The 27,167-nt window shown below is 38.1% G+C and overlaps 1 protein-coding gene across 3 annotated transcripts in view; it reads left to right on the forward strand.

Annotated features, from left to right (window-relative positions):
- Asator (tau-tubulin kinase asator) overlaps positions 1-27,167 on the forward strand; it is a 42,472-nt gene extending 15,305 nt beyond the window's left edge. For 2 of the 3 annotated variants that reach the window (XM_089713343.1, XM_089713344.1), the window contains exons 9-23: positions 108-237; positions 541-680; positions 11,932-12,135; positions 12,996-13,070; positions 13,870-13,965; positions 15,549-15,635; positions 16,078-16,168; positions 16,893-16,970; positions 17,376-17,444; positions 17,907-17,995; positions 18,446-18,547; positions 19,631-19,885; positions 19,995-20,175; positions 20,465-20,628; positions 22,008-22,284. In XM_089713343.1, coding sequence (XP_089569469.1) covers positions 108-237; positions 541-680; positions 11,932-12,135; positions 12,996-13,070; positions 13,870-13,965; positions 15,549-15,635; positions 16,078-16,168; positions 16,893-16,970; positions 17,376-17,444; positions 17,907-17,995; positions 18,446-18,547; positions 19,631-19,885; positions 19,995-20,175; positions 20,465-20,628; positions 22,008-22,262 — 2,016 coding nt within the window. In that variant the 3' untranslated portion in view covers positions 22,263-22,284. Of the gene's footprint in view, positions 1-107; positions 238-540; positions 681-11,931; positions 12,136-12,995; positions 13,071-13,869; positions 13,966-15,548; positions 15,636-16,077; positions 16,169-16,892; positions 16,971-17,375; positions 17,445-17,906; positions 17,996-18,445; positions 18,548-19,630; positions 19,886-19,994; positions 20,176-20,464; positions 20,629-22,007; positions 22,285-23,677; positions 23,772-24,315; positions 24,391-24,801; positions 24,860-25,242; positions 25,430-26,188; positions 26,301-26,942 lie in introns of those variants that run through there. The other variant, XM_089713345.1, reaches the window with a different exon arrangement.

A 27,167-nucleotide genomic window follows, 5' to 3' on the forward strand; every position in this document is an offset into this window, starting at 1 on the left:
AAATACTTTATTCCAAGTTCGATATTAGAAATTTGAAATTAGTTGTTCGAAATTCGACATTCTTTGTTCGAAATTCGAAATTCTTTATTCGAATCTTCCATGCCTAGAGCAACTTCAGCATCGGCCGTCACCCATCCAACTGCCGGCGCGTATACATGCTCGACTTCGGGCTCGCGCGCCAGTACACCACCAGCACGGGGGCCGTGCGCCCGCCGCGAGCTGCCGCTGGGTTCAGAGGTGCGTACAGACAGACTGACGAACATATTACGTGTGCAGATATATGCAAATTATTGTTGTGAAACACAATATGCAAACGCACACTTCAAGCTCACAGCTTCACAGCATCGAGCTTGATGTATCTAGAAAAAAAAACAACTGTTTTATCTGTTATATCCTGACGAATATGATGAAATGATGCAAGAGAATTAAAAATGATGAAAAAGAAGAAAAAAAAATACGAAAAGGATAGAAATTTATAGTGTTCAAATTTCAAAATAATATAAAAAAGGCAGGATATAAAGTCCTCTTCAATAATTCCAGGCACAGTTCGCTACGCGTCAATAAACGCCCACAAAAACAAGGAAATGGGAAGACATGATGATCTGTGGTCCTTGTTCTACATGCTCGTCGAGTTTGTGAACGGACAGCTGCCGTGGAGGAAGATAAAGGATAAGGAACAGGTTTGTGGAGATCAGTTTTTTGTTCTAGATTTTTATAATATAGATATTGAATATTTGCAACAAGTTTGTAATATTGTAAAACTTGAAAAAAAAATAAAAGTTTATCCCTCATAGTCAGTTCAGACTATTTGGTATCGTTTGCATATAAATGTGGGCACTTGTATATAAATGTGGGCACCTTGGGCACTGTTAAATATGTGGTTATTGCATATAAGAATTCTAATTTATGTTATGATTTTTGTGGAAAAATAGATTATTCGAATGCTTATTAACTCCTTTTCCATCGGAATCCGGCTCGAAGGACCATTTTTACAGAATCCGCAATGTAATGTGTGTAATAAAAATTAGTCACTTGCATGCTGTATTGAACTATTTTCGACTGTTAAGTTAGCTAAAAAGTGCGTGTGTGCCGAGCACACGGGTCAGAAGTTAAACTTCTTTGGCAAATTTCAAAGATACCAAAATCGTTGCCTTACTGACGATATGGTCATGACGTGACCTTGAAATTTTACTCAAAGTCTCAACGCGCCTAAAAAACTGCCTCTTCAATAAAAAGTATATTTATATACATACTGCTCTGTTTTCTAAACTAGGTTATTTGCTATTCATTGCTGAAAATGTTTTTTTCCCTTCCTTAGGATACTTTTTAATGAATGGTTATTGCATACATGAATTAATAACGTTAATTTTATGATTGTGAATGCATGTGCGTGCAATTCGAATTGTTTTTTTATTATTATTTTTTAAGTGAAAACTTCTTTAGCGGCGTTGAGCACTTTTTCTGTAATGGGTATAAAATCTTAAACTCGCGTCAGGACACGTGACCTGATCGAAAAAGCGTAAGACGGATACCATTCCAAAATATCAAACAAGCTCAACGTTAATGATCAAGTTTTCACTTCTGCCGGCACTCCCGGAGTGCAACCCGTCTTTTTTTATACGAAACCGGCTCGAAGGACCATTTTTACAAAATCCGCAATGTGTTTTGATGGCACGTTTTAGTTCAATGTTTTCTATTATAAGAAAAATTGAGTAATTTTCGCGTGGTACTGAACTATTTTTGACTGTTAATTGAATATAAGTTTGTGTAATTAAAAAAAAAACAATTATTTTAATAAATTTTTTACCTTATAGGATGTTAGTTGCAGAGGCGGCTCGCCCTAAGGAGCGCTGGTGCAGTGAACTCCCATAAATAATTATAATAAAATCATACTCCTTAATTTCATTATTAATAGTAATTATTACTATTTAAAATCAATCGTAATCGTAAAAAACTACTGTCAATACCAATGAATATATACATTATTCCACCATCCCATACACCTGTATAATACTGTATTATGTAACGCGCGAAGCGGAGCGCTCACGATTGCGCTCCAATGAAAAAATATTTAGTACATTTCCTAATACGAAATCCAATAGGAGTGAAAGAGAAAGTTTGCCAGTGCCCTGGGCGTGAAACAAAAGATTTTCTAAGGAAAAATAGCAAAATTCGGAGTCATATGATTTTTTAGAAAACACAAAACTTAAAAACGAGCTAGTGGTTATTTACAGCAGGGAAGATTTCCATAACGCTGATGGTGCGATAGCTTTACTGCAACACTTCATAGAGTTCAACCTGGAGTCAGTTTTTGTCGAAAGTATTAAATTATTAAAATTAATTTGTACAATACCGATGACCTCGGTCGAAAGTGAGCTCTGCTTTTCCACCTTAAATAAAGTGAAAACTTTTACGCGTAATTGCATGACACACGATGACACAGGACCGTTTAAATGCATTGTGCATGATATCAATAGAAAAACGACTGATTTATCAGATATCTGATTGTACGGTCTTCGTACATTAGCTTTATTGCGCGCTGTCAGCATTTTACGCGGACACGCGGCATTTTAATACATTTCATCAGTTCGCGTTCGATCACCGCAGCAATCGCGCGTTCTCATGACCATCACCATTAACCATTAGAATTAAGGCAATAAAGGCTTTATTGTACTTGATTCTTTTATTTACTCTGTACGGGCCCTACAACCCCGTACATCGTGGTCCTTCGAGCTTAAGTCGTAAGCGGGACTTGCGCGAGTGATAAAGTTAAATCGTGAAAGTGAGTTCAGTTTACGATATATATTAACCAGTGTTAGATCAACCAATAACCAACCAGGATAAAGGTGCCAGCTACGGGACAAACCAGCTACCAAGTGCCAGTCTCTGAGTGAGCGCTTTCCATTATAAATTTCTTTACATTTTATTTTTTTACTTAACACACCATATATACCATAACAACCATGGAGGCAATTTTAGCCACGCAAGAGCAAATAATTTCTGCGATGGAAAGCCTCCGCAATAATTTTAAGAAGGATGGGCCAGAACGTAAAACGCCCGCCTACATTGAGAAACGCCTAAGTACTTTAGATGCCTATTGGAAGGAATTCCAAATTAACCATACGAGATTAACTGTTGAATTTGATGATCCTAACCACAAATATTTTAAAGAGAACTACTACCAGTCTACTTTAAAGTTTTATAATGACACCAAAGTTCTCATTAGTAAATATGATCAAAATAAACCATTACTAAGACCAGCGACACCATTATCGCAATTTTCCGATCGTCAAGGGCCAGCTCCTTCGCCTCCCGAATTGGGTGCTTCACATTCAAGGCCACTAACCACTCAAGGGAATAACAGTAGGGTTGACGAAATGCTTCGTAAGCAGAAAAGCAATTTTAGGGCATTCTCGCATACTATAAATTCTGCTAACCTTGAGAATCTTTCTGAACGATGGGAATTGGAAGATTTATTAAAAAATATTAATTTGAGATGGTCAGTCATCGATTCTTTACATTGGGAAATCGACTGTGAGAGCCTCGTAGAGAATGAAGAATATGAACAAGCTTATATTCAATATGAGATAAAATATAATAACATAAAAAAGGCTTTATTGTACTTGATTCTTTTATTTACTCTGTACGGGCCCTACAACCCCGTACATCGTGGTAACACGTGGTGGCAGACGTGGTGGCAGTAAACAATAAAATGAGCTCGGTCTCATTTAGAGAGAAATCAACGCCGCATTTGGACATACCAACGTTCAGCGGAAATTTCCAACAATGGATATCTTTTAAGGATTTGTTCAATGAAACCATACATAGCAATAATTCATTACCGAACGCTCAGAAAATGCAACACTTAAAAAATAAATTGAGAGGAGAAGCGTCGAAATTAGTTCAGCACTTGACCATAAGTTCCGATAACTATCAAATTTGTTGGGATATTCTAAACCATCGTTATAATAATATGCGAATTATATTTAACTCTCATATTCAAATTATTTTATCGATGCCTAGTATGCAACAACAATCAGCTGGGCAAATAAAGAAAATACATGACACTACCAACGAGTGTCTCAATGCCATTAAAGCCATGGGGGTGGACATAACGTCTTGGGATCCTCTTATAGTGTATATACTATCGCAGAAATTGGATACAGAAACCCACCATGATTATATCGAGTCGCTAAAGAACCCCAGAGATTTAGCAACAATTACCGAATTTCTAGATTTCCTTGAAACAAAATTTATATCATTGGAGTCTTCACGAAGAAAACAAGATTTAATCAAGCCTAAACAATTACAATATCAAGACAACTATAATAAAAATAGAAATTCATTTAAATTACCTAATAATAATTTAATGCATAAAACTTCGCAATTAAAACCTATTATTGTAAACCAATCGTCAACCATAAGGAATTCGCAACACCGGAAATGCATAATCTGCAATAACCAGCATGCATTGTTTCAATGTAAATTGTTCTTAGAATCAATGCCCGAGGAAAGGCGAAAAATAATTGACAATAACGATTTATGTAAAAACTGTTTAATAAATCATTTCGGAAAAAATTGTACTTCCGAAAAAACATGTCGCTTTTGTAACGATAGCCACAACACATTGCTACACAATGCCTACGTGACATACGCTCCGTCTACTTCTTGTGCTACTAAACAAAAGGAGACGCCGAAATCAAACATATTATGTATATCAAAGGCGCCTCAAGAAACTTTACCGAAGTTGTTAGCCACCGCTAAGGTCAACATTAAATCGGAAGATGGCTGTAATTATCTTATGCGTGCACTTATTGATCCCTGTGCTGAGTCATCATTAATCACAGAAAATGCAGCTCAATTGTTAGGACTACCCCGTGTTAAACGCAACTGCATGGTGGTGGGAGTGGGTTCAAAGGCTAACAACAGTAAAGGAGTTGTTAAAATTACAATATCGTCTCTTTACAGTGACTTTACAATTGATTCGGAAGCATATGTTATGAAGCATGTTGTCGACAATTTACCAAGTCAGTCATTTAGAAAACCAACCTGGCCGCATATAGAAAAATTATCTCTGGCGGACCCGGAGTTCAACATAAGTAAACCCATTGATTTGATATTGGGTGTAGAAGTATACGAGTTAATATTACTTCCCGGTTTTATTCGTAACAGCATATCTCAACCGATTGCCCAGAATACCGAGTTGGGTTGGATATTAAGCGGTTCTGTTGCAACACAGAGTCATTGTAATATTGTTACGGTCAATATAAGTAACATTCAAAGGTTTTGGGAGATAGAGGATATCTCAGAAAATTCATCTGATATGTCCAGCCAAGATCAATACTGTATGCAACATTACCAGTTGCATACGAAGCGCCAGTCAGATGGGCGTTATGTTGTTAGATTACCACTAAAACCAGATATGAAAGACAAATTGGGTGACTCTAAAACCAAAGCTATAGCTCAATTTCGTCAATTAGAGAATAGATTTACCAAAAATAAATTGATTTGTGAAAGTTATAAACAATTCATTCATGAATACATATATTTGAAACATATGTTTGAATGCACCGGTAACCAGACACCGGAATCATATTTACCTCACCATTGTGTCATACGTGCGGAGTCAACGACCACTGCCACGCGCGTCGTTTTTAATGCGTCAGCAAAAACATCGACTGGATATTCATTAAATGATATTATGTACAGTGGACCGAATTTACAAAAAGATTTATTAACATTGATCATAAGTTGGAGGCAATACAAAATAGCCTTTACTGCTGACATTGAAAAAATGTTTAGGCAAATACTCGTTAATAAAAAAGATCAAGCCTTACAGAAAATTATATGGCGTGATTATCCCAATAAACCATTGAAGGAATACCAATTAGCCACCGTCACTTACGGCACCAAGGCCGCACCATTTTTAGCAATGATGACCTTGAAGCAGCTTGCTAAAGATGAAGCTTCCCGGTTCCCAGAAGCAGCTGAGGTGGTGAATACCAGCTTTTATATGGATGATCTACTTCATGGCCACCACGACCTTCAATCTGCCATGAGGTTGAAGGCTGACCTTATAGCACTTCTACGTTGCGGAGGATTTAATTTGAGGAAGTGGTCATCAAATAGATTGGAGATGGAAGAGAGTTATTTATCGGGTGATGATCAGACATATATTTTTAAACACCAAGAGTCTACGAAAGCGCTAGGACTGCAATGGCATTCAAGAGAAGATCAATTTTCGTTTCATTTGAAAACTGAGTCACCTACTAAACTGACAAAAAGAACGTTGCTTTCGAGTATATCTAAGATATTTGACCCTCTTGGGTGGCTGTCACCCGCTACAACCAACCTTAAACTATTATTTCAAGAAGTCTGGCTACTTGATATAAAATGGGATGATGTCTTACCAGATGCCATCATCTCAAGATGGAAGACCTTGGAAATTGATTTAAATAATATTAACCGTATTAAAATACCGCGATGGTTGCATAGCAATAAAAATGACACTATAGAGCTCCACGGTTTCTGTGACGCGTCCGAGAAGGCCTACGCTTGTGTCATTTACTGCAGAGTAAAGGGTAGTCCACATACTAAACCATCAGTAGTCATCATCACGGCAAAATCACGTCTAGTACCCGCAAGGAAGGCCATTTCGCTACCAAGACTAGAGCTGTGTGCAGCTGTTTTACTATCAAAATTGATGAAAACTGCGTTACAATGTTTGTCAAACTTTAACATCAAGATTTATTGCTGGTCTGACTCAACAGCTGTTCTCGGTTGGCTTAACGGCGAACCGAGTCGTTGGAAGCCTTTTGTCGCTAACAGAGTTAAGAAAGTAGTAGATGTGATTCCATCAACTAACTGGCGATACGTAAAGTCTAAGGAGAACCCTGCTGACTGCGCTACTCGAGGAATCACAGCTGATCAACTAGCTACTCATAATATTTGGTGGCATGGACCAACTTGGCTTTTAACTTTCAATGAAGAAACAATACAAAATATTATATATAATACTAATGAAGAAATTAAAAATACTGTTTTAATAAATACATCTACCATGAAATATGAGAACCAAGTCATTGACTCGATATTTCGCAGACATAGCGATTTTACGCGAGCGTCACGAGTGCTGGCGTGGGTACTACGTATGACGACACGATTACGTAATAAACCTAATTATTTAACGATTCAAGAATTAAGAAAATCGAAAATTTTATTAATTAAACACGCACAGTCAATATCGTTTACAGATGACATAGATTATATTAAAAAACATAACCAGCCCCATTCTAAAAGTCCATTACTAAAGTTAAATCCATTCATTGATGAACAAGGAGTTTTGAGAGTTGGAGGACGAATTTCAAAAGCGAGTATTCAACACAACATGAAACATCCTGCGATTATACCACATAGTTATCAATTAACAGACATGCTGATTGACCATGCGCATAAGATGACATTTCATGGAGGTGCTCGTTTAACTTTGACATGGTTGCGGCAACAATATTGGATTATCGGTGGAAATAATGCCGTTAAGAAGAGGTTAAGAAAATGTGTTATTTGTAGGAAACACAGCCCCTATAAACATGACCAGTTGATGGGGGACTTACCTGCAGCTAGAACCAATATAACTCGACCTTTCTACCATACGGGGGTCGATTTTACCGGCTTTGTGGATATAAAATCTCAAAAGGGGAGAGGAGTAAGGTGTACCAAAGGGTACATCGCAGTTTTTGTGTGTATGGCAACCAAGGCCATACATCTAGAACTTGTGTCGGACCTGACCGCTTCGGCATTTATTTCTGCTCTTCGTAGATTCGCAGCCAGGCGGGGAACGCCTAGTCATGTGTATAGTGACAACGGTACCAACTTCATAAAAGCAAATCGATTATTGCAAGAAGAGATATTACATCTAAAATCAATAATTGACGAACAGTTCTATACAGAAATAACAGAAATGCAGATTGAATGGCATTTCAACGCTCCTTCGTGGCCGAGTGCAGGCGGTCTTTGGGAAGCAGCCGTCAAATCTTTAAAATACCACCTAAAGCGAGTCATAGGGGAACAGAGGTTAACATACGAAGAGTATTCAACGTTACTTGCGCAACTGGAAGCCTGTCTTAATTCTAGGCCTTTGTGTACATTGAATGAAGATCCGGAAGACCTTGACGTTCTGACTCCAGCACATTTTCTATCTGGGGGACCGACAGCGACCATAGTTGAAACGGAAAAGGACTTGCGTACTAGGTGGCAACTCATGCAGAAGATATACCAAGATATCTGGAAGAGGTGGCGAGCTGAGTACCTAACCCAGCTTAACGTTCGCTCTAAGTGGCAGCGACCGAAACCAAGTATGCAAATAGGCGATATAGTCTTAATACATGATGCTAATCTACCACCTGGAAAGTGGGCCCTGGGTAGAATTGTAGAACTACACCCAGGAAAAGATGGATTCGTGAGAGTAGTATCCGTTAAAACCAAAAACGGAATCATTAAAAGACCGATAGTAAAACTATCTTTATTACCAGTCGGTGAAAACACAAATACACATACAATTAATGAATCTACCGACTATGATAAGGAAGAAATTAAAATCTCGAAAACAAAGAATCCCCGTGGCATCTCCTTCTCCGCTATAGTGTTATCGTTAACATTATTTTTCCTCTCAATAATAAGTTCGTGTCACGCACAGTTTACGTATACACCATTAAATAACAACAGTATTTATTTTGACAAATTAACGAACATGCGGCTGGTTAGAGACGATTGGAAGCTAATAGTTTATTATGATAAATACCCTTATCAAGAAGGAACGGCCGCACTCGTAAAAGACATACAATATCTCAAAACAATATGTCCCATGATAAGAGAACAACTAACACAATGCGACGCTATACTATTACAGCTTGAGCACGAGTTCGGCGAATTGGAATATTATAATAACATTTTATTTATGAGTGATTCATTTGATATGGGAGCTAAGCGCCCGCGTCGTGGTTTAATAGACGGAGTAGGCTACGTTGCTAACAGTTTATTTGGATTATTAGATCAGAGATTTGCAGAAAAATATGTATGTGATATCGACCTTTTAAGAGAAAATGAAAATCACTTATTTAAATTGTGGAAAAATCAAACTTCAATCGTGGAAGCTGAATTAAATCTAATGAAAAGAATGGAACAAACAATGATTACACAACATAAAATAATTAACCAGAGACTTAATTACCTTGAAAAGTCAAACCAAATCTTTAAACAAAAACTACAAAACGCATCTTTTATCTCCGATTTTATATCCTCGGCGCTTATAACTAACAACTTATTAAACAAACTTAGAAGAATGCAAGACTTTATTTTAGATACAGTGACGGATATTTACAGTGGCAAATTAGATTTTCATTTGTTATCTCCAAAACAGCTGAGATCAGAGTTAAATTTGATATCTACACAACTACCCAACGATTTGGCGTTGCCTGTTGATAATTTACATTTTCAAGATGTCTATAGTTTACTAAAAGTTAGAGCCAAGAACACTAAAAAATACTTAATTATTGAAATAAAAATACCTTTGGTGGAAAGAAATATGTATGAAATATTTAATCTCATTTCTATCCCACGTATATCAAACGGCAGCATGGTGAACGTGATACCGACCTCTAATTTAGCGGCTATCAACATACAAAAGGACTCTTATATAACGATCTCAGAAAGCGATTTTAAATCATGTTTGAGCCAGAATCCTACTACTATGTTTTGTCACATCAGAAATCCTATTCGACATTTAATAGATGATCATGATTTATGTAAGAGAATTCCTAATACGAGAATTTGTCAAACAACATTATTACCTTGTACGAATCGTTGGCAAGAATTATCGACCTCTAATGTATATTATTATTTTTGTTGTAATGAATGCAACATAAAATTTATCTGTGCTGAAAAAATAACCTCTACAAAGGTAACAAAAGCGGGTTTGTTAAGCGTTATGGAGGGTTGTACTATTAAAACTAAAGATTTTCAAGTCTTTTCTCATAAAAAGCTGTCGAGCAACATAAATACCACTTCCGAGTTTGTGGCAATAGAAATTGCTCCAATAAATCATCTTATAAATATATCGATCTCCAAATTAACAGACCAGGATCTCAATACAAACAGTTCGGAAGACATTAAACAATTTGACGAAATAAAAAGAAAAATTGACCTCCTAAAACTGAGTGAACCATTGGGCACGAAGTTGTCGTATCACGACATTCATCATTACTTCATAATATATGTGTTAATTGGAATTCTGGTTGTTGTGGCAATAATAACGTATTGGAGACAGCTGCGTCGTCGACGAGCCTCAGCAGAGCCGGCGGTGGAGGCTGCGACCAGCGTCGCAGTCCCCGCCCGGCCACCTCCAACCCCGGTGACAAGTGATTGTGTGATAAGTGTTAGTGAAAAACCATGTTTTAGGGTTAGTGAAAAACCATGCGTTAGTGTTAGTGAAAAACCATGTGTTAGTGTTAGTGAATCCACCTCACCCTTATTCCGTAAGCATCGCTTTACGGAGGAGTGTTAAACCATAAGGACACTAAGGATTAGTTAAAGCGAAATTGAATCACCTTGTCTCATCATCATTCATGCCCATCGCTTTTCATCCATTTTCTCGTTGTGGGAGCATGTACGGTCTTCGTACATTAGCTTTATTGCGCGCTGTCAGCATTTTACGCGGACACGCGGCATTTTAATACATTTCATCAGTTCGCGTTCGATCACCGCAGCAATCGCGCGTTCTCATGACCATCACCATTAACCATTAGAATTAAGGCAATAAAGGCTTTATTGTACTTGATTCTTTTATTTACTCTGTACGGGCCCTACAACCCCGTACACTGATTTTCACAAAAAAAGTTATAGATATTTTTGCACACCAAAAAGAAAGACGTATGCATTTCCTTTAAAAGTATTTTTTTAATAAATTGTACTGCTTTACACCATGTATTTTCAGTGTTTTATTTCAAGTGAACACCCATAAAATTTTGTCACGAGCCGCCTCTGGTTAGTTGATCTTTTGAAATAACAATAAAATAATTAATAATCGTATTATGTTGCATGAGAAAAAATTGTCAGATCAATTTAAGGCAGAGAAGGAATTTGTTAAATGGTCCTTCGAGCCGGATTATTTTGAAAAGTGTCAAAACTATTTTAATTTATGTTAATTATGGTAGTAGTGTTTATTTTTGTCAATGCCTATTTGGTACATGGTTTAAACAGATTTCATGACACGCCGAGCGCAAGGTTAGAAAGAAAACACAGAGCGCTAAGTGGGTGTGACATACCCAGATAGTGATTACGTAGTTTTAATGGAATTTTATTTTAAATTCTTATTTCCGCGAATGCCAAACTGATATTAACTTCTTTGTGAACTTATTAATTTAAAGAATTAGTTCAAAAAGTTATGACTGATATTTATTTATGAATATACATTGCGGAGTCTGTGACAAGGAAGAATTAGTGACGTTTAACTATTGTGACGCGAAGAATTAGTGTTGTGTAATTTAACTTATTTCCATTTAAATATTTGCACACCCAGATAGTGGGTAGAATGTATTAGCGCCTTAACATTGTAATAACACCTTTTTTGTAACTACATTCTTGTAAATAAATGTAATTTGAATAAAAAAAAATTAACAATTCGAACATATATTTATTATTGAAGGCAAGTGTTTGTCACTTCTTGTCAAAATTCGATCGAGTCGGTTGTCGTATATTCGTAGGTCTGGGTGTATCACACCCAACCTTGCGCTCGCCGGGTTAAAATTGTCATTTGTTGTTATTATGTTATAGTAACGTGTCGCATTCTTTCTATCAGCTATATCACATCTATTTTGCCGCGGGTTAATCCCGTACACTTTTGGTAATACGTAACAGTGGTGATTGCGCGTGCAGGTCGGGCTCATGAAAGAGAAGTACGACCACCGTCTCTTACTCAAGCACCTGCCGTCCGAGCTGCGGCAGTTCCTCGAGCACGTGCAGGCGCTCGAGTACGCGGACGCGCCGGACTACGCGCTGCTCGGCGCGCTGCTCGAGCGCTGCTGCCGGCGGCGCGGCGTGCGGGACGCCGACCCGTACGACTGGGAGAAGGACGCGCCGGTGGGTCGCACACACCCGCACACACACACACACACACACACACACACACACAACACACACACACACAACACACACACACACAACACACACACACAACAAACAAAAACAATCAAACGCAAAAACTCATATCGAAATTCTTCACCATACGACTCTACATGTAACAACACTCGCCGTCATACACTACACAAAACACGTCAGAACACGCTACAAGACGTCATCATACGATAAAACACGTTAATTGACGCAATCACACACTATCACATCCCACAAAATCACAACATTGCATTGGTATTGAAATTCTTCAGTGACATTACAAATAAATTTTCATTTCATTTCATTTCATTAATTTATTTATACACAAACTAGATGTCCGCCCGCGGCTTCGCCCGCGTTTTCAAAGGAAAACCCGCATAGTTCCCGTTCCCGTGGGATTTCCGGGATAAACCGTATCCTATGTGTTAATCCAAGTTACTCTCTATATGTGTGCTAAATTTAATTGTAATCGGTTCAGTAGTATTTTCGGGAAAAAGTAACAAACACTTACACACACACACATACTTTCGCATTTATAATATTAGTAGGATATAAACATATGAGTGCTAAGTGTGTTTCACAAAAGCCTATTTCCAAACAAGTAAATTCCTATTAAAACTATAGCCCATATCTATACTAATATTATAAAGCTGAAGAGTTTGTTTGTTTGTTTGAACGCGCTAATCTCAGGAACTACTGGTCCGATTTGAAAAATTCTTTCGGTGTTAGATAGCTCATTTATCGAGGAAGGCTATAGGCTATAAACCATCACGCTACGACCAACAGGAGAGAACTAGTATTTTAATAATTGTTATGTCTGTGTGCAGAGTTTGCCGGCGTCCCGCACGCGTGTGGCGCTGCAACCGGCGCCCGAGCCCGCGCAGCCCGACGTGCCTGAAGTTGTGAGTTATATTTATATATGTTACAGTCAAAACCCTGAACCAGTCAATAACCTTATTGACCGGTAAAATTAGTCAATAAGGTTATTGACTAAGGGTGTCGGTCAATATCCTTATTAACTGATTTTATCTGACATGTAATGTGTGTAACATATACAATACTAACTATTTATATACTAGTAAAAAGAGCGTGTGTGCTGAGCATACGTGTCAGAAGTGAAACTTCTTTGACAATATTCAAAGATAACGTAATTGTCGTTAACATGACTTGGTATTGTTATGACGTGACCTTGCGAATTTACTTTCAACGCGACTAAGGAAGTTTCACTTTAAAAACAGAATCTAAGTTTTTTATTTAGAAAAAATGAGAGCGAAACAACATCGGATGAATTCTTTTATCATACCTTCACGCAAAAAGTGCTGAACCAATTTTTCATGAAATACACACATATTTTTGTACCTACTTTTTTGTATATTCACATATACAATGTGGATATTTAATAAGAAACACGTAACACGATGAAGTAGTCATCAAATTTATTTACATATTTTAAGGGCACACTTCACTTAAAGTTGTTTAATTTTATTAATAACGTTTGATTAAAATTAAGCAATTTCTTATAAAACTAGATAAACGGGTGTTCTATTACATATGAAATAATACTTAATCTCTAATACGTTAATACATAAATGTTAAATGAATTTGATGACTACTTCATCGAGTTACGTGTTTCTAATTAAACGTCCACCACTGTATATGCATTCAGGAAATATATATATTTCGTTTATTTATTTCCAACAGCAAGCCCGTCGCCGTCTGGAGGCGGAGACGGTAGCGGCGACAGAGACGCACAGCCACGTGCTCGCCGAGCGCAGGCACGCGCAGATCAACGGATATGTGAGTTTATTTGCTTGTTTACGGTCAAAGTATTATTATTTATTTATTTAAACACACTCTGTGCACACTGCAGCTGTCAATTGTAACTAATTATACACAATTTTAAATTAATTAAAACATATGTTGCGGTAAAATGCACACAGCGTAGTTGAGAGAAAAAATAAAATAAAAATGACATTATACCATTGAGATATACAGGGTGTAATCGTTAAGTGTCCACAGGCGATTTTTCCGTAAGTATTACAGATAACAAAAAACTTTAAATTGATATCGAAAGTACTAAACCTAATGAGTAAAATGGCCGTAATAAATTTTTAAAAATAAATCGAGAAATATCAAAAAAAATTATCTTTAAATGTATGGGACATTAAGTATGAAATATGAATATCCCATATACATTTAATATGAAAGATTTTAGCTTTCTTTTTCTTTTTATGGTTTTCTGCTTTAATTACTTCGCAAATTTTAAGTGGCATTTTCCACGCTTTTCCAGGACATTTTCACGCATTTTCCGGGAATTTTCCGGTTATTTTCCGGGTATTTCCCAGACATTGCCCAGGCATTTTCCGGGAATTTTCCAAGCATTTCCCAGGCATTTTCCAGGCATATCCCAGTCATTTTCCGATATTTCCCTGGAATTTTCCGGGGATTTTCCAGGCATTTTCCACGCTTTTCCCGGTCATTTTCCGGATATTTTCCGGGGATATCCGGAAAATGCCTGTAAATATTTGGAAAATGCCTGGGAAATGCCCGGAAAATATCCGGAAAATGCGTGAAAATGTCTGGGACAAGCGTGGAAAATCCCCGGAAAATGCCTGGGAAATGCCCGGAAAATATCCGGAAAATGCGTGAAAATGTCCGGGACAAGCGTGGAAAATCCCCGGAAAATGCCTGTAAAATATCCGGAAAATGCCTGGGAAATGCCCGAGAAATTTCCCGGAAATATCCGGAAAATGCGTGAACATGTCCGGGAAAAGCGTGGAAAATGCCTGGAAAATCCCCGGAAAATTCTAGGAAAATGCCCGAAAAATGCCTGGAAAATGCGTGAAAATGACCGGAAAATGCGTGGGAAAATGTCTGGAAAATCCCCGGAAAATGTCCAGGAAATGCTTGGAAAATGCCCGGAAAAATTCCCGGAAAATATCCGGAAAATGTCCGTAAAAAGCGTGGAAAATGCCACTTCAAATTTGCGAACTACATAATTAAAGCAGAAAACCATAAAAAGAAAAAGAAAGCTAAAATCTTTCATATTAAATGTATATGGGATATTCATATTTCATACTAATTAATGTATGGGAGGGTAATTTTTTTGATATTTCTCGATTTATTTTTTAAAATTTATCGACTTTTCCTGTAACCCTGTATACAATACGTCATTAAATTGATAAATATCGTTCAAAATTCATTAGTTTTATCAAAAATAAAATAATTACAAAAAACGTAACTTACAAGTGGAAATTTTCTTAAATAACATCCATAAATTTATGAATAATGAACCAAAAATGTTTGAAGTACATAAAATAGCTATTTAAATTATTATTTTTCAAACAATGATTTATTTTCAAAACAATATATTTCCACAGCAATCGACAACAACAGAGAAGCAGGAGAAAGAGAAAGAGCCGGAACAGAGGACTACACCCGCGCCGTCGCCTGATAGACATGCTAAGGTAATTTTATTTTTTCAACTACCCGCATTTTATATTAATTATTGTATATCGAATTTTTATTGCTTAATCTACCCGCATTTTAAAATAATTATATAGAATATTTATTTCTTGAACTACCCGCATTGTAAAACAAATATTGTAACTGCAATTTTTTATTTATTTTTTCTTGGAATTTGTGCCACGTATAAAGCCGGGGTGGACCGATAGTATAGTATAGTAGTAAAATGTGTGCGTGTACTAGTGTACACACGTAAGAAGTGAAACTTCTTTGTGACCTTATTTTTCAAAAAATAATTTACTATAATATGCAACATTACAGAAAAACGTCGAATCACGCGTGGTAGGGATAAGAAAAAGATGGCGCGTAACGGAAAAATGTCACGCGTAACGAAAAAACCCCGATAAAGAAGTTTCACTTCAATAATAATTGTGTGTATGTTAGCAGGAAACGAGTACCTCAGCGTTGGGCAGCAACACGGCAACGAGACCGGAACGACAGAGCGTGCCGCCCTGCAAGCCCAGACCTAACGCTGGTGAGGTCTTTGTTTATCTGTACTTATCTATACTCAAACTCAAACATTTGTTTATTCAATTAGACTTCTTCTAGAAGCACTTTCGAATTGTCATTGCATATTTTTAACATTTACCACCGATTCGGAAAGCAGTATCTACGGAGAAGAACCGGCAAGAAACTCCATAGTTGCTCTTTTAAATCATTTCAGTATTACAATTTTGCTGATATTATAAAGCTGAAAAGTTTGTTTGTTTGAACGCGCTAATTTTAGGAACGACTGGTCCGATTTGAAAAATTATTTTGTTGTTAGATAGCAGCCCATTTATTGAGGCAGGCGATGGGCTATATATCATCACGCTAAGACCAACAGGAGCGGAGCAATGCGGGTAAAACCGCATAGCACAGCTAGTAAATACTTATATTATAAATGCGAAAGTTGAAGGATGATGGAATGAAATTTGGTATGTGGGTAGCTGAAGACCCAGAATAAGGTATAGGATATACTGTCTTTATAATAAAAATAAATGTCCAACTGTAAAATAAATATTCTACAATCTTTCTAATGCATATCTTCAAAATTTTACTCCCTATTTTAATAAGTGTAAGGCATACAAATAAATTAAAATTCACTCAAAATTGTTAGTAAAAATGTAAATTACATCGTTTCCACTTTTATTTCACCACTTTACCTGTACAATATGAACATGTAAAGTGAAAGTGTAAATTACACTTTAACTTTACAGGCGGTCCGACGTTGGCACGTCTCCGCGTGGTCACAGCGCCGCCCACTTGTGTGCAAGAACTACAACCTTCGCCGGCCGGTGTGTATATTGTTCATTATATTTATAAGATTTTATTTAAATATTAATTGTACTGCTTTATTTAAAATTATCAAAAAGAGTGATCGATAGCAATGGATGGATTTTCAATTTAAATCACTTCAACTAACTATAATTTATAATTAGTGTTAGATTTTTCTAATAAGAAGCACTCGATTCACTACCTACACTTTTTATTAAATTTAATTGTAGATCAAAATACTGCGCCCGATTTCGTAACATAATTGTCAGGTATAGTAATTTTATAAGATTAAAAGATGATGATATAAAACTAAAACTATAAGAATTTATAGTTTCAAGAACTGCATTAAATGCTTTATTTAAAAGTATAAATTAAAAATTAATTGTACTAATAATCCATTTAAATTTGTATATTTGTTATTGCAGGCGAATCAAGCAGTCCCCGTATAGTTGCCGATGTGGACAGTGTTCATTCCGATACGCACTTCAAACGTGGTAAGTCACTTTGATTTCATTGTATAAATAATATTGTTGTTTTTTTTTGGTTTACCGTGTTGTTTATCAAAGACGAAATTTATTGAGAAGATATGTGTAGATTTGGAAAACGATCTATTGATATGAGTCTGTAACTTACAAAATTGTCTTAATTACATTTATTTTAATTTACTTTATCTTACTTATGCTGTATTGGTATTGATACAAATTCTCCTCATAAAATCGAATGAAACGTGTTAATTTAAATTGTTATAAATGTTGATTAATATTTATTTTTATCTATAACATTTAATATTTATCATTTTACTTTCACTAAATCACTTTAACACATTACTCTTAACACGAACCACTTTAACTTTACCCGTACACTTTTATTTTACACGTTACACTTTAACTTTACACCTTACACGTTTACTTTACACGTTACACTTTAACTTTACGTTTACACGTTACACGTTACAGGCGCCCGTCGCGGTCGCGGTGCGCGCGGTGAGCAGAGCTACACACAGTTCGCGGTTATGGACGACGATAATGTCTCCGCTTTGCAACAGGTCAGCTTTTTATTTATTTGTGTTTTTCCACCAATAATGTGCGAGGATGTGTTTGTAAATAACCAATAGTATCGCTTCAAACGCTAAACCCTTCTATCTTCAAACCAAATTAAGCGATATTATTGGTTCTTACAAACACACTGTCTTGTCGTTCAAATTTATTCTCAATTGTTCGATTCCCGGTTGAAGCTAGTGAATTTTCGAAAATTTTTGAATGCATTTCCATTTATTTAAAAAAATAAAAGATATTTTTCTTTCAGAAAAATTTGCTATCTCCAATATTTCAAATACTTTCCCTCCAGGGCCCATCGAAAATTTCCACACTGTATATAATATGTTTATCAGCCATTTGCTTTTCATAATACAAGCGAAAGCTTAGTATGGGATCAGATCGTGCCGTGTGTGAAAATTGTCCTGAAATATTTATTTATTTTAAGTTGAATTCCACAGGTGACGCGAGGCGGGGCGCTAACACTAGTGTCGCTGTGGAAGTCGCAGTTCGACGACTCGTCCGATACTACTGATAACGAGTGGAGGCATGAACATGCGCAGGTTAGTGGGGCAAGGGGAAAAGGGGCAGGGAAAATAGTAAAAAAAAATTCTTAACATATATTTACAAGCAAAGCGATAAAAGTACATATCCTTTTTTGCAGTATATAAATCGGATATGGTGCAAGGGGCAAAGAAAAAAATATTATATGCAATTAATAGGCAAAGAGATTAGTAATAATCTTTGCGTGCAGAATATATGATGGGGCATGGGGCGAAAAGGTGATCTATATATGCAATATAAAGGCTAATAAATAGATAATAATAAGGCTCTTTTTCCAGTAAATATGATATTTCGAAAGTATATAAGACAAGGGACAATAGGCAAAGAAAAATTATAGTAAAAAATGCAATATACAGGCAAAGAGATAATAATAAATCTTTGTTTGCAGTGCAGTAAATATAAAATAAAATGATGGTGTCAAAGGAATAAAATGTGCTTCGGCATCAGCGCATCTTTATATTGTATGTAGTGTTGAGTCAGCGCGTAAGAACTGTGCAATAAATAAATAAATTCAGTTTATATTTAATTAATCTTTTATTCGAGTCATAGTAAATCATCCCCAACACGCTCACAATTACTGAAGTCATTATAAAATATATTTACATAGCATCAACTGTCTTTATAAGATAAAAATGAAAATGAGAAATAATATTTTATACACACAATTTTTAAATGACAGGAAATAAATAAATTATAATTATCAATTAATATCAATACATTAGTATTGGAATTTAAAGAGAGAGAGGAATTTATGAGAAATTTGTATACTACCACACGTACGTACTACGTACCACATAAAAAATTATAATACATGACACAGGCTATGAACAAGATCGTGTATCAAAAATAACAAACAAGTACATTGTGAGACACCTAATACTCATTCACCATGATCACTCAATACATATAAGAGCTATTTCATGTATACTATAACATTCTGTGAAGTAGTTTACTTACATAAAACAAATTCCACCATCGGAGCCACACATTACCAAATGCTATGACACTGATAACCTTAACATTCAAGCTATCGTAATTTTTATATAGAATCCTCATAAAAGAAATGTTTCGTACATTTCCAGTCTCCAGAACATCGTGCGAACCGCGCGTCCGGCATTTCCTCCAGCTCGAAGGAACCGCGCACTCAACTACCGCTCACATCGCAACAACACACGCAACACACGTCGCTACAACACACGCAACACACACAACACACGTCGCAACCAACACAGGCGACGCAAGCAACACAACCAACACCGACGCAACACACGCAGATCAGCGTGCACGTGCCGAGCGTCAAGGAGGTGGTCAAGGAACGAGTGTCGCCCGTGCAGCAGGTGGGTTTGTAGTAGTAAAAATAATGAAGTTATAGCTGCAGCAGTAGTAGAAGTGAAAGACGCAATAGCTGCAGCAGTTTTGTTTAATCTGTATTGTTTTGTGTTGCAGGCAGCGGACAGAGACAGCAAGGAGGGCGAGCGGGAGCGGGACAGCACGCGGTCGGCGCGCAGTCGGCCGCGGGACGGCGCGCGGGGCGCACGTGCGCGCTGCTGCGTGCGCGGCGCCGGCGCCGAGCGGTTCGCGCGCGTGCTGCCCGCGCTGCCGCGCAGCTGGTCGCTGCCGGCCATCGGTTAGTGCCGTTACTGCGTGCTTCATCAATTCTAAACCACTACAGGAGCTGAGAAAGTGCTAAAAAAGTGACCGACGAGTGCTAGAATCGATATTTCGTATTAATTTAAAATTGATTCAGACGGTAAAAACCTGTCTATCGCGTCATCGTTAATCAAGTAATGATCCAAATTCGTTATTACGCCATTCTTCAATGCCACAACGCATCATTGTTTATTATGTACAAACAATTCGCGATGCATCTCTTATGTTAACCACAACACTACAACCCCCCCTCCCCCCTCCCCCAGGCACCCACATCCGCGCGCTGCAGCCCCCCCTCCTGCAGCAGGCGTCGTTCGACGACGGTGTGGGCGCCCCGCTCCGCTACCGCGTGGACGCGGCGCGCGGGGTCGCGGCGCGCGTGCTAGCGAGCGAGGCGGAGCCCGCGCACACACGCGCGAGGAGCCTGCCTGTGAGTGTATACACGCATATAGATAATTATACACAATATAGAAAGATACATGGGGCATTTCACGCAAAACGGACACAGATTTCAGCGTCAAGTTTCAGATTTCGGTTATATTTTAATAATATGTTACACCTGTATGTATACCAAGTATACATACGAAATATTTTTGCATTTAGAAACTTAGTTTTCAAAATATAGGTATTTGAAGATGTCAATAAGCGCGAGGCATGCACGACTTCAAATGTTTTGAAATTAAATAAATTAATATACCCCACTAAATAACACACATACACACACTGATGTATTCATAGAAATAAACTCAGTTGACATACATAAAGGTTATAAAAATAGACACATTTACCGAATTGACATATTTCTTATTTGCCAGGATCAGTTATTAAAAGACACAGTTATAAAAACGGACACAGTTTTAGAAATGGGCACAGTTATATAAACGGACACAGTTTAAAAAAAAACAGACGCATTTATAAAAACGGCCACAGTTATAGAAAAATACAGATTTAGAAACGGACACAGTTATAAAAAAACAGACACAGTTATAAAAACGGCCACAGTTATTAAAAATACAGACACAGTTATAAAAACGGCCATAGTTATAAAAACGCACACCATTATAAAAACACGTTCGTTTTTATAAGTATAAATACGAACACAGTTATAACCCCTCGTTTTCACCAAAGTATAATACATGTATTTTACAAATTTGATACAATGTTTTCGTTTCTCATAGACATGTGTAAAACATGTTGTATACAAAATTTGATACATGTAGGATAACTTATATGAAACTTGTTGGTTGAAAACTTCTAGTTGCCTGATCAGTTGCCTACATGTTTATGATCTCTTGTTTTTGTTGTAGCAATACTTGTAGAATTCGAGACAAATTCAGTTGTACCTACTTTTATAATTTCTATTAAAAAAAAAAACTTGTGATATGTATGTATGTTGAAAACTTTATCCAACAAACATGGATAAAGTTTAAAACTTGTTTGTTACTAGTATTATACAGAAATTGCAATAAAATAAACAATACTTATCTAAACCACGACTGTGTTTTGTAGGTGAGAACGCTATCAATGGATCAGACAAGTTCTACCATGTCACAGACTTCAGTGTAAACGCAAATGTGTTTTATACTTGTATAAATACTTGTTGGCTACAAAGTGTGAACGAAAGAATGTTTGATACAGTCTCAATACATGTGTAAAATAAATAATTATGTTTTGAAAAGTATTCTACAAGTTTTGTATCAAACTAGTATTTAACTTGTTTCTTGGTGAAAACGAGGGGTAACGAACATACCAGACACTCCAAAACAACCACCCAAAATACCCCGTATAACGTCATCATCTCCCCCACAGAGCGTGTCCCGGTCGAGCGGGTCCGGGTCCCCGCCCCGCGCGCCGCCCCCCCGCGAGACCACTGTGTCCAGCCGCCTCGAGATACGCGTGCGCCCCGCGCCCGGCAACGCTGAGCCCACACACTCGGGTACGTACCACACAGAGCGTGTCCCGGTCGAGCGGGTCCGGGTCCCCGCCCCGCGCGCCGCCCCCCCGCGAGACCACTGTGTCCAGCCGCCTCGAGATACGCGTGCGCCCCGCGCCCGGCAACGCTGAGCCCACACACTCGGGTACGTACCACACAGAGCGTGTCCCGGTCGAGCGGGTCCGGGTCCCCGCCCCGCGCGCCGCCCCCCCGCGAGACCACTGTGTCCAGCCGCCTCGAGATACGCGTGCGCCCCGCGCCCGGCAACGCTGAGCCCACACACTCGGGTACGTACCACACAGAGCGTGTCCCGGTCGAGCGGGTCCGGGTCCCCGCCCCGCGCGCCGCCCCCCCGCGAGACCACTGTGTCCAGCCGCCTCGAGATACGCGTGCGCCCCGCGCCCGGCAACGCTGAGCCCACACACTCGGGTACGTACCACACAGAGCGTGTCCCGGTCGAGCGGGTCCGGGTCCCCGCCCCGCGCGCCGCCCCCCCGCGAGACCACTGTGTCCAGCCGCCTCGAGATACGCGTGCGCCCCGCGCCCGGCAACGCTGAGCCCACACACTCGGGTACGTACCACACAGAGCGTGTCCCGGTCGAGCGGGTCCGGGTCCCCGCCCCGCGCGCCGCCCCCCCGCGAGACCACTGTGTCCAGCCGCCTCGAGATACGCGTGCGCCCCGCGCCCGGCAACGCTGAGCCCACACACTCGGGTACGTACTAGATACATAAATAATAAATAAATATTATACGACATTATTACACAAATCGACCTATTTCCACAGTAAGCTCAATTAAGGCTTGTGTTGTGGGTACTAGGCGACGATAAATATAATATTATAAATACATATATAGATAACGCCCAGACCCAAGAACAAATAATTGGGTTCATCACACAAATATTTGCCCTAACCGGGGATCGAACCCGGGACCGTCGGCTCAGTAGGCAGTTACCACCACTGCGCCAACCGCGTCGTCAACTAGACGTTATATCCCTCTCTATCCTTATTGTGGACAGCAACACATCCCAGGGAGTGGATGCTTATGGGCGGCGTGTATCGCTAACACCAGGCGACGCGTCTGCTATTTTGACTTTTTAATGTGTGCGTGTGTAGTAAAGTAACACACACAATTGTGTTATTTTACTTCGGATTTTTTTCGTTATTCTGTACGACACTGAATCAAATGAAAATATATTTTACGTGTTTCTCGGTTGAAAACTGAATTCAACAAAAATTGCGTAAAAATTTACTTATATGCCTACTAGACACAATTCTGATTGCAGAATTTATTAACTAAAAACGTGCGTTCCACGTCGCTTAGACTACTTTCTAATTATTCATATTTCATATAAAAAAAGCTTGTGTGCTAAGCACACGTGTCAGAAGTGAAACTTCTTTGGCAAATTTCAAAGATACCAAAATCGTCACTTACTGCATGGCGTGACGATATTGTCATGCCGCAATCTTGAAATTTTCTTCTCAACACGCCTAAAGAAGTTTTAAAAATATCAAGAAGTCATAATAAAACAATGTATAATTGTTAGTGCGCATCCAGTCCGTGGTGAGCGGCGCGGGCGAGGCTCGTGCCGAGGACGCGTCCATTTATTACGACGCGACGGACCATCAGAGGGACAAGCGGTGAGATATACACACACACACACAAACTGATATAATGTACGCTTTGACATGTACGTGAACACTTTGGGATGTACGTTACACTTTTACACGTATACGTACACTTTGACATGTACAATTACACTTATACATGTACACTTATACTTTGGCATGTACAATTACATGTTAATATGTACACTTATATTTTATATGCACACTTACACTTTGACATATTTGATACGTACACTTTACAAACATACAAATATACACTTTGATATAAAGTGTTTAGTACTAATCATATACAGAATGACACTTTGTGTTTAAAACCCTCCACCGTCTCTTTAATTTTAAAGCCAGCATTAGTACATTAAAATTCCTCCACTCTCATAAATCAAATTAATTTAAAATAAAAAACAAACAATCAAAGCTTGATTGACTTCCAATCTGCGTCACAAAATAAATAAATAAAATATATTATGTATATGAGGCAAAGAGTGTATTTTTATTAATTCGACCGAAAAAATGTGAAATTTTTTACATAAAATTTAAATACATGACTTTGATGCAGTTCGTCAACTCGCAGTGTGGAAAAGAGCCACAGCCCGGCCGTGGAGAGAACCAGACTTGATGCTATACAAGATAGGTGAGTTTTATCATATTATATTAATATAAATAAAAATTATAATAAAAAATCGCTCAAGTAACTAGAGGATAATGTAGTTTGCTATAGGTGAAAGAATTTCCAAAATCGGTGCAGTAGTTTTTGAATAAATATTTCGCAATAAATTTACAAAGAATTTGAGCGACTGTTTTGACTTTTTTTCTTTCTTTTACCATGATATTATGGTGATGACATAATGTTATTTATTATGCAAATGTAAAACAATAATCTATTACTACAACCCATATACGATTTAAATTCGCACTTTTATTGATAAAACTAGTCTTCTTTTAGAGACCCTTTTGAATCGTCAAAGTACGGAAAAATAATCATTTACAGTTCACAATTTAAGATTTTTAGTACTATATTATGGTTTATTTGATAATATTTCAGAAGCAGTTCATTACGACGCGACGGCAGCGCCGCGGGAGATGCGTCGAGTCTCAGAGATGTGAGTGTTTTGTTGTATTTTTTTGATCTTTAGTCATTTTACATCTCTAGATAAAAAAATGTTACGGTGACGTAAAAAAAGGACATCATTTTCATACATTTTATATAACAGTCGTAGTTATGACTTGAAATATGTTTTTAAGAATTTCATTGTGTGCTAGTGTTATTTTGGTAAGAAAAAAAATTATTTTAATAAAGATTTCAATCCTATCATAAAAATATCAAGACGTAACATACATATCAATTGTTTAAAAACGACTTATGTCACATCACACATACAATTGTCCGTAATGAAAATGGAACAGTGAAACATAATTCATTTGCCCCTTACTCCACTAGGGACACGGGACTTACCCTCTTTCATGTATTATTATTGATTCACAGCGCTCATCGGGCAGCGGCTCCCGTATACCAGTAGCGCGTGGTACCGGTACCACTGGGACTGGTACCACTGGTATCGGTACCGGTGGTAGCGGGGGTAGTGGGGGTGAGAACAGACTGGCCAAGTGTGCGTCGTGGGCTGGGGCACCACATGGTGGGGATAGCCATAGAGTGGACGATCTGACGCCCGGTGAGTTTCATGTAATAATAATAATTGTTATTGACATGAGTTTGAGGAAAAGCACTCTTATTCGTCTTTATCAAATAAAATAGGCAGAAATAGCATATGAGTAAATAAATATTAATAATAAAATTCTTACCTATTTTAATAGATTGGTTACGAATAAAATAAAATTTATTTACTTACCTATTGGAATCTTTTTGATGATTCAATTATTATATATTTGCATCATGTTTTTCCATAAATATAATATACAAAGTTGCAACTGAAAATACAATCGGCCATGACATTGTTCAACTGGCAAACTGTCAGTTGTCGTGACGTGTCGATTTTTTTTATTATGACCCACAAAAATCAAAATATTTTTTTTAGGTTTGGAATTGTAAATATGTACATTTAGAAATATTTGATTGTCGTCATATTATAGAATCCAAACCTGAAATAAATATATATTACTACTAGAATTCCGCCCGCGGCTTCGCCCGCGTTTTCAAAGAAAAACTTGCATAGTTCCCGTTCTCATGGGATTTCCGGGATAAAACCTATCCAATGTGTTAATCCAAGTTACCCTCTATATGTGTGCTAAATTTCATTGTAATCGGGTCAGTAGTATTTGCGTGAAAGAGTAACAAACACACACACACACATCCTCACAAACTTTCGCATTTATAATATTAGTAGGATAACGCAACATATTCACCATATATTACCAACCACATACACAAAAAAAAACTTCAATTTTTCTAACACTTTCGTATATATTGTCAGCACTACGTCGTCGGCGGCAGAACGCGGACAAGTACGCGGTGGATCCGGCGAGAGAACTCAACTTGCGGTTCGCGAGACCGAGACACAGACAGACCGCGCACGCGCAGAATAAGTGAGCATTTTATATATAAATTATAGGTTGTAGTTATTGGAATATTGCAAATAGGTTGTAATGTTTTAGTAATTTGAAAGTATACTTAATTATGATATTATATTTATAGTCGTATGTTGTTTAAAGTTTTGAATTGTTGTTTAAGTGATGTGTAAGTATTGTAATTGATTATAAATTTATTGGATTATTGTGTTAAATTATACGTTTGTTTTTCATGAATAATGTCAATATTTGGTAGGAACTGACATTTTTTTACATGACATGACATTAAAGTTATGTCATGGCAACGAAATTGTGCGGTATAAAGTAATGTCTGTAAAACAAAATTACAATTTGAAAATGAATATGAAATGCGAGATTTATCTACATATTAATTCATATTTTTGAAGTGAAAACTTCTTTAGCGGCGTTGAGCACTTTTTCTGTAATGGGTATAAAATCTTAAACTCGCGTCGGGACACGTGACCTGATCGAAAGAGCGTAAGACGGATGGATATCAAACATTCTCAACGTTAATAATCAAGTTTTCACTTCTGCCGGCACTTCCCCAGTGCAACCCGTCTTTTTTTATTATCCCTACACACAATACACACGATTCAAATAAATATTTTAGCCTAAATAAACAATAATAATGATTTGCAGCACGAGTCGCGCAAACAGCGCCCCCCGCGAGCCCGCCCCCTCCCACTCCGACTCGTCGTCCTCCCCCTCGCCCCCGCCGCCCCCCGCCAACGGGGGGACTGGGGCCAGTGGGGGCAGTGGGGCGAGTGGGGCAGGCGCGGTGCCCCCCGCCCCGGGGGCAGCCCCGCCGGCACACAACGCGGCGAGGGCCCGGCGGTTCCGACCGCTGTCTATTGCGCCCTAGCT

The sequence above is a fragment of the Colias philodice genome, chromosome 30 (assembly GCF_061535455.1).
Source record: "Colias philodice isolate Cphi_HAF_F1 chromosome 30, ilColPhil1 Martin Lab GWU primary, whole genome shotgun sequence".
In the NCBI taxonomy this organism is placed as follows: Eukaryota; Metazoa; Arthropoda; class Insecta; order Lepidoptera; family Pieridae; genus Colias; species Colias philodice.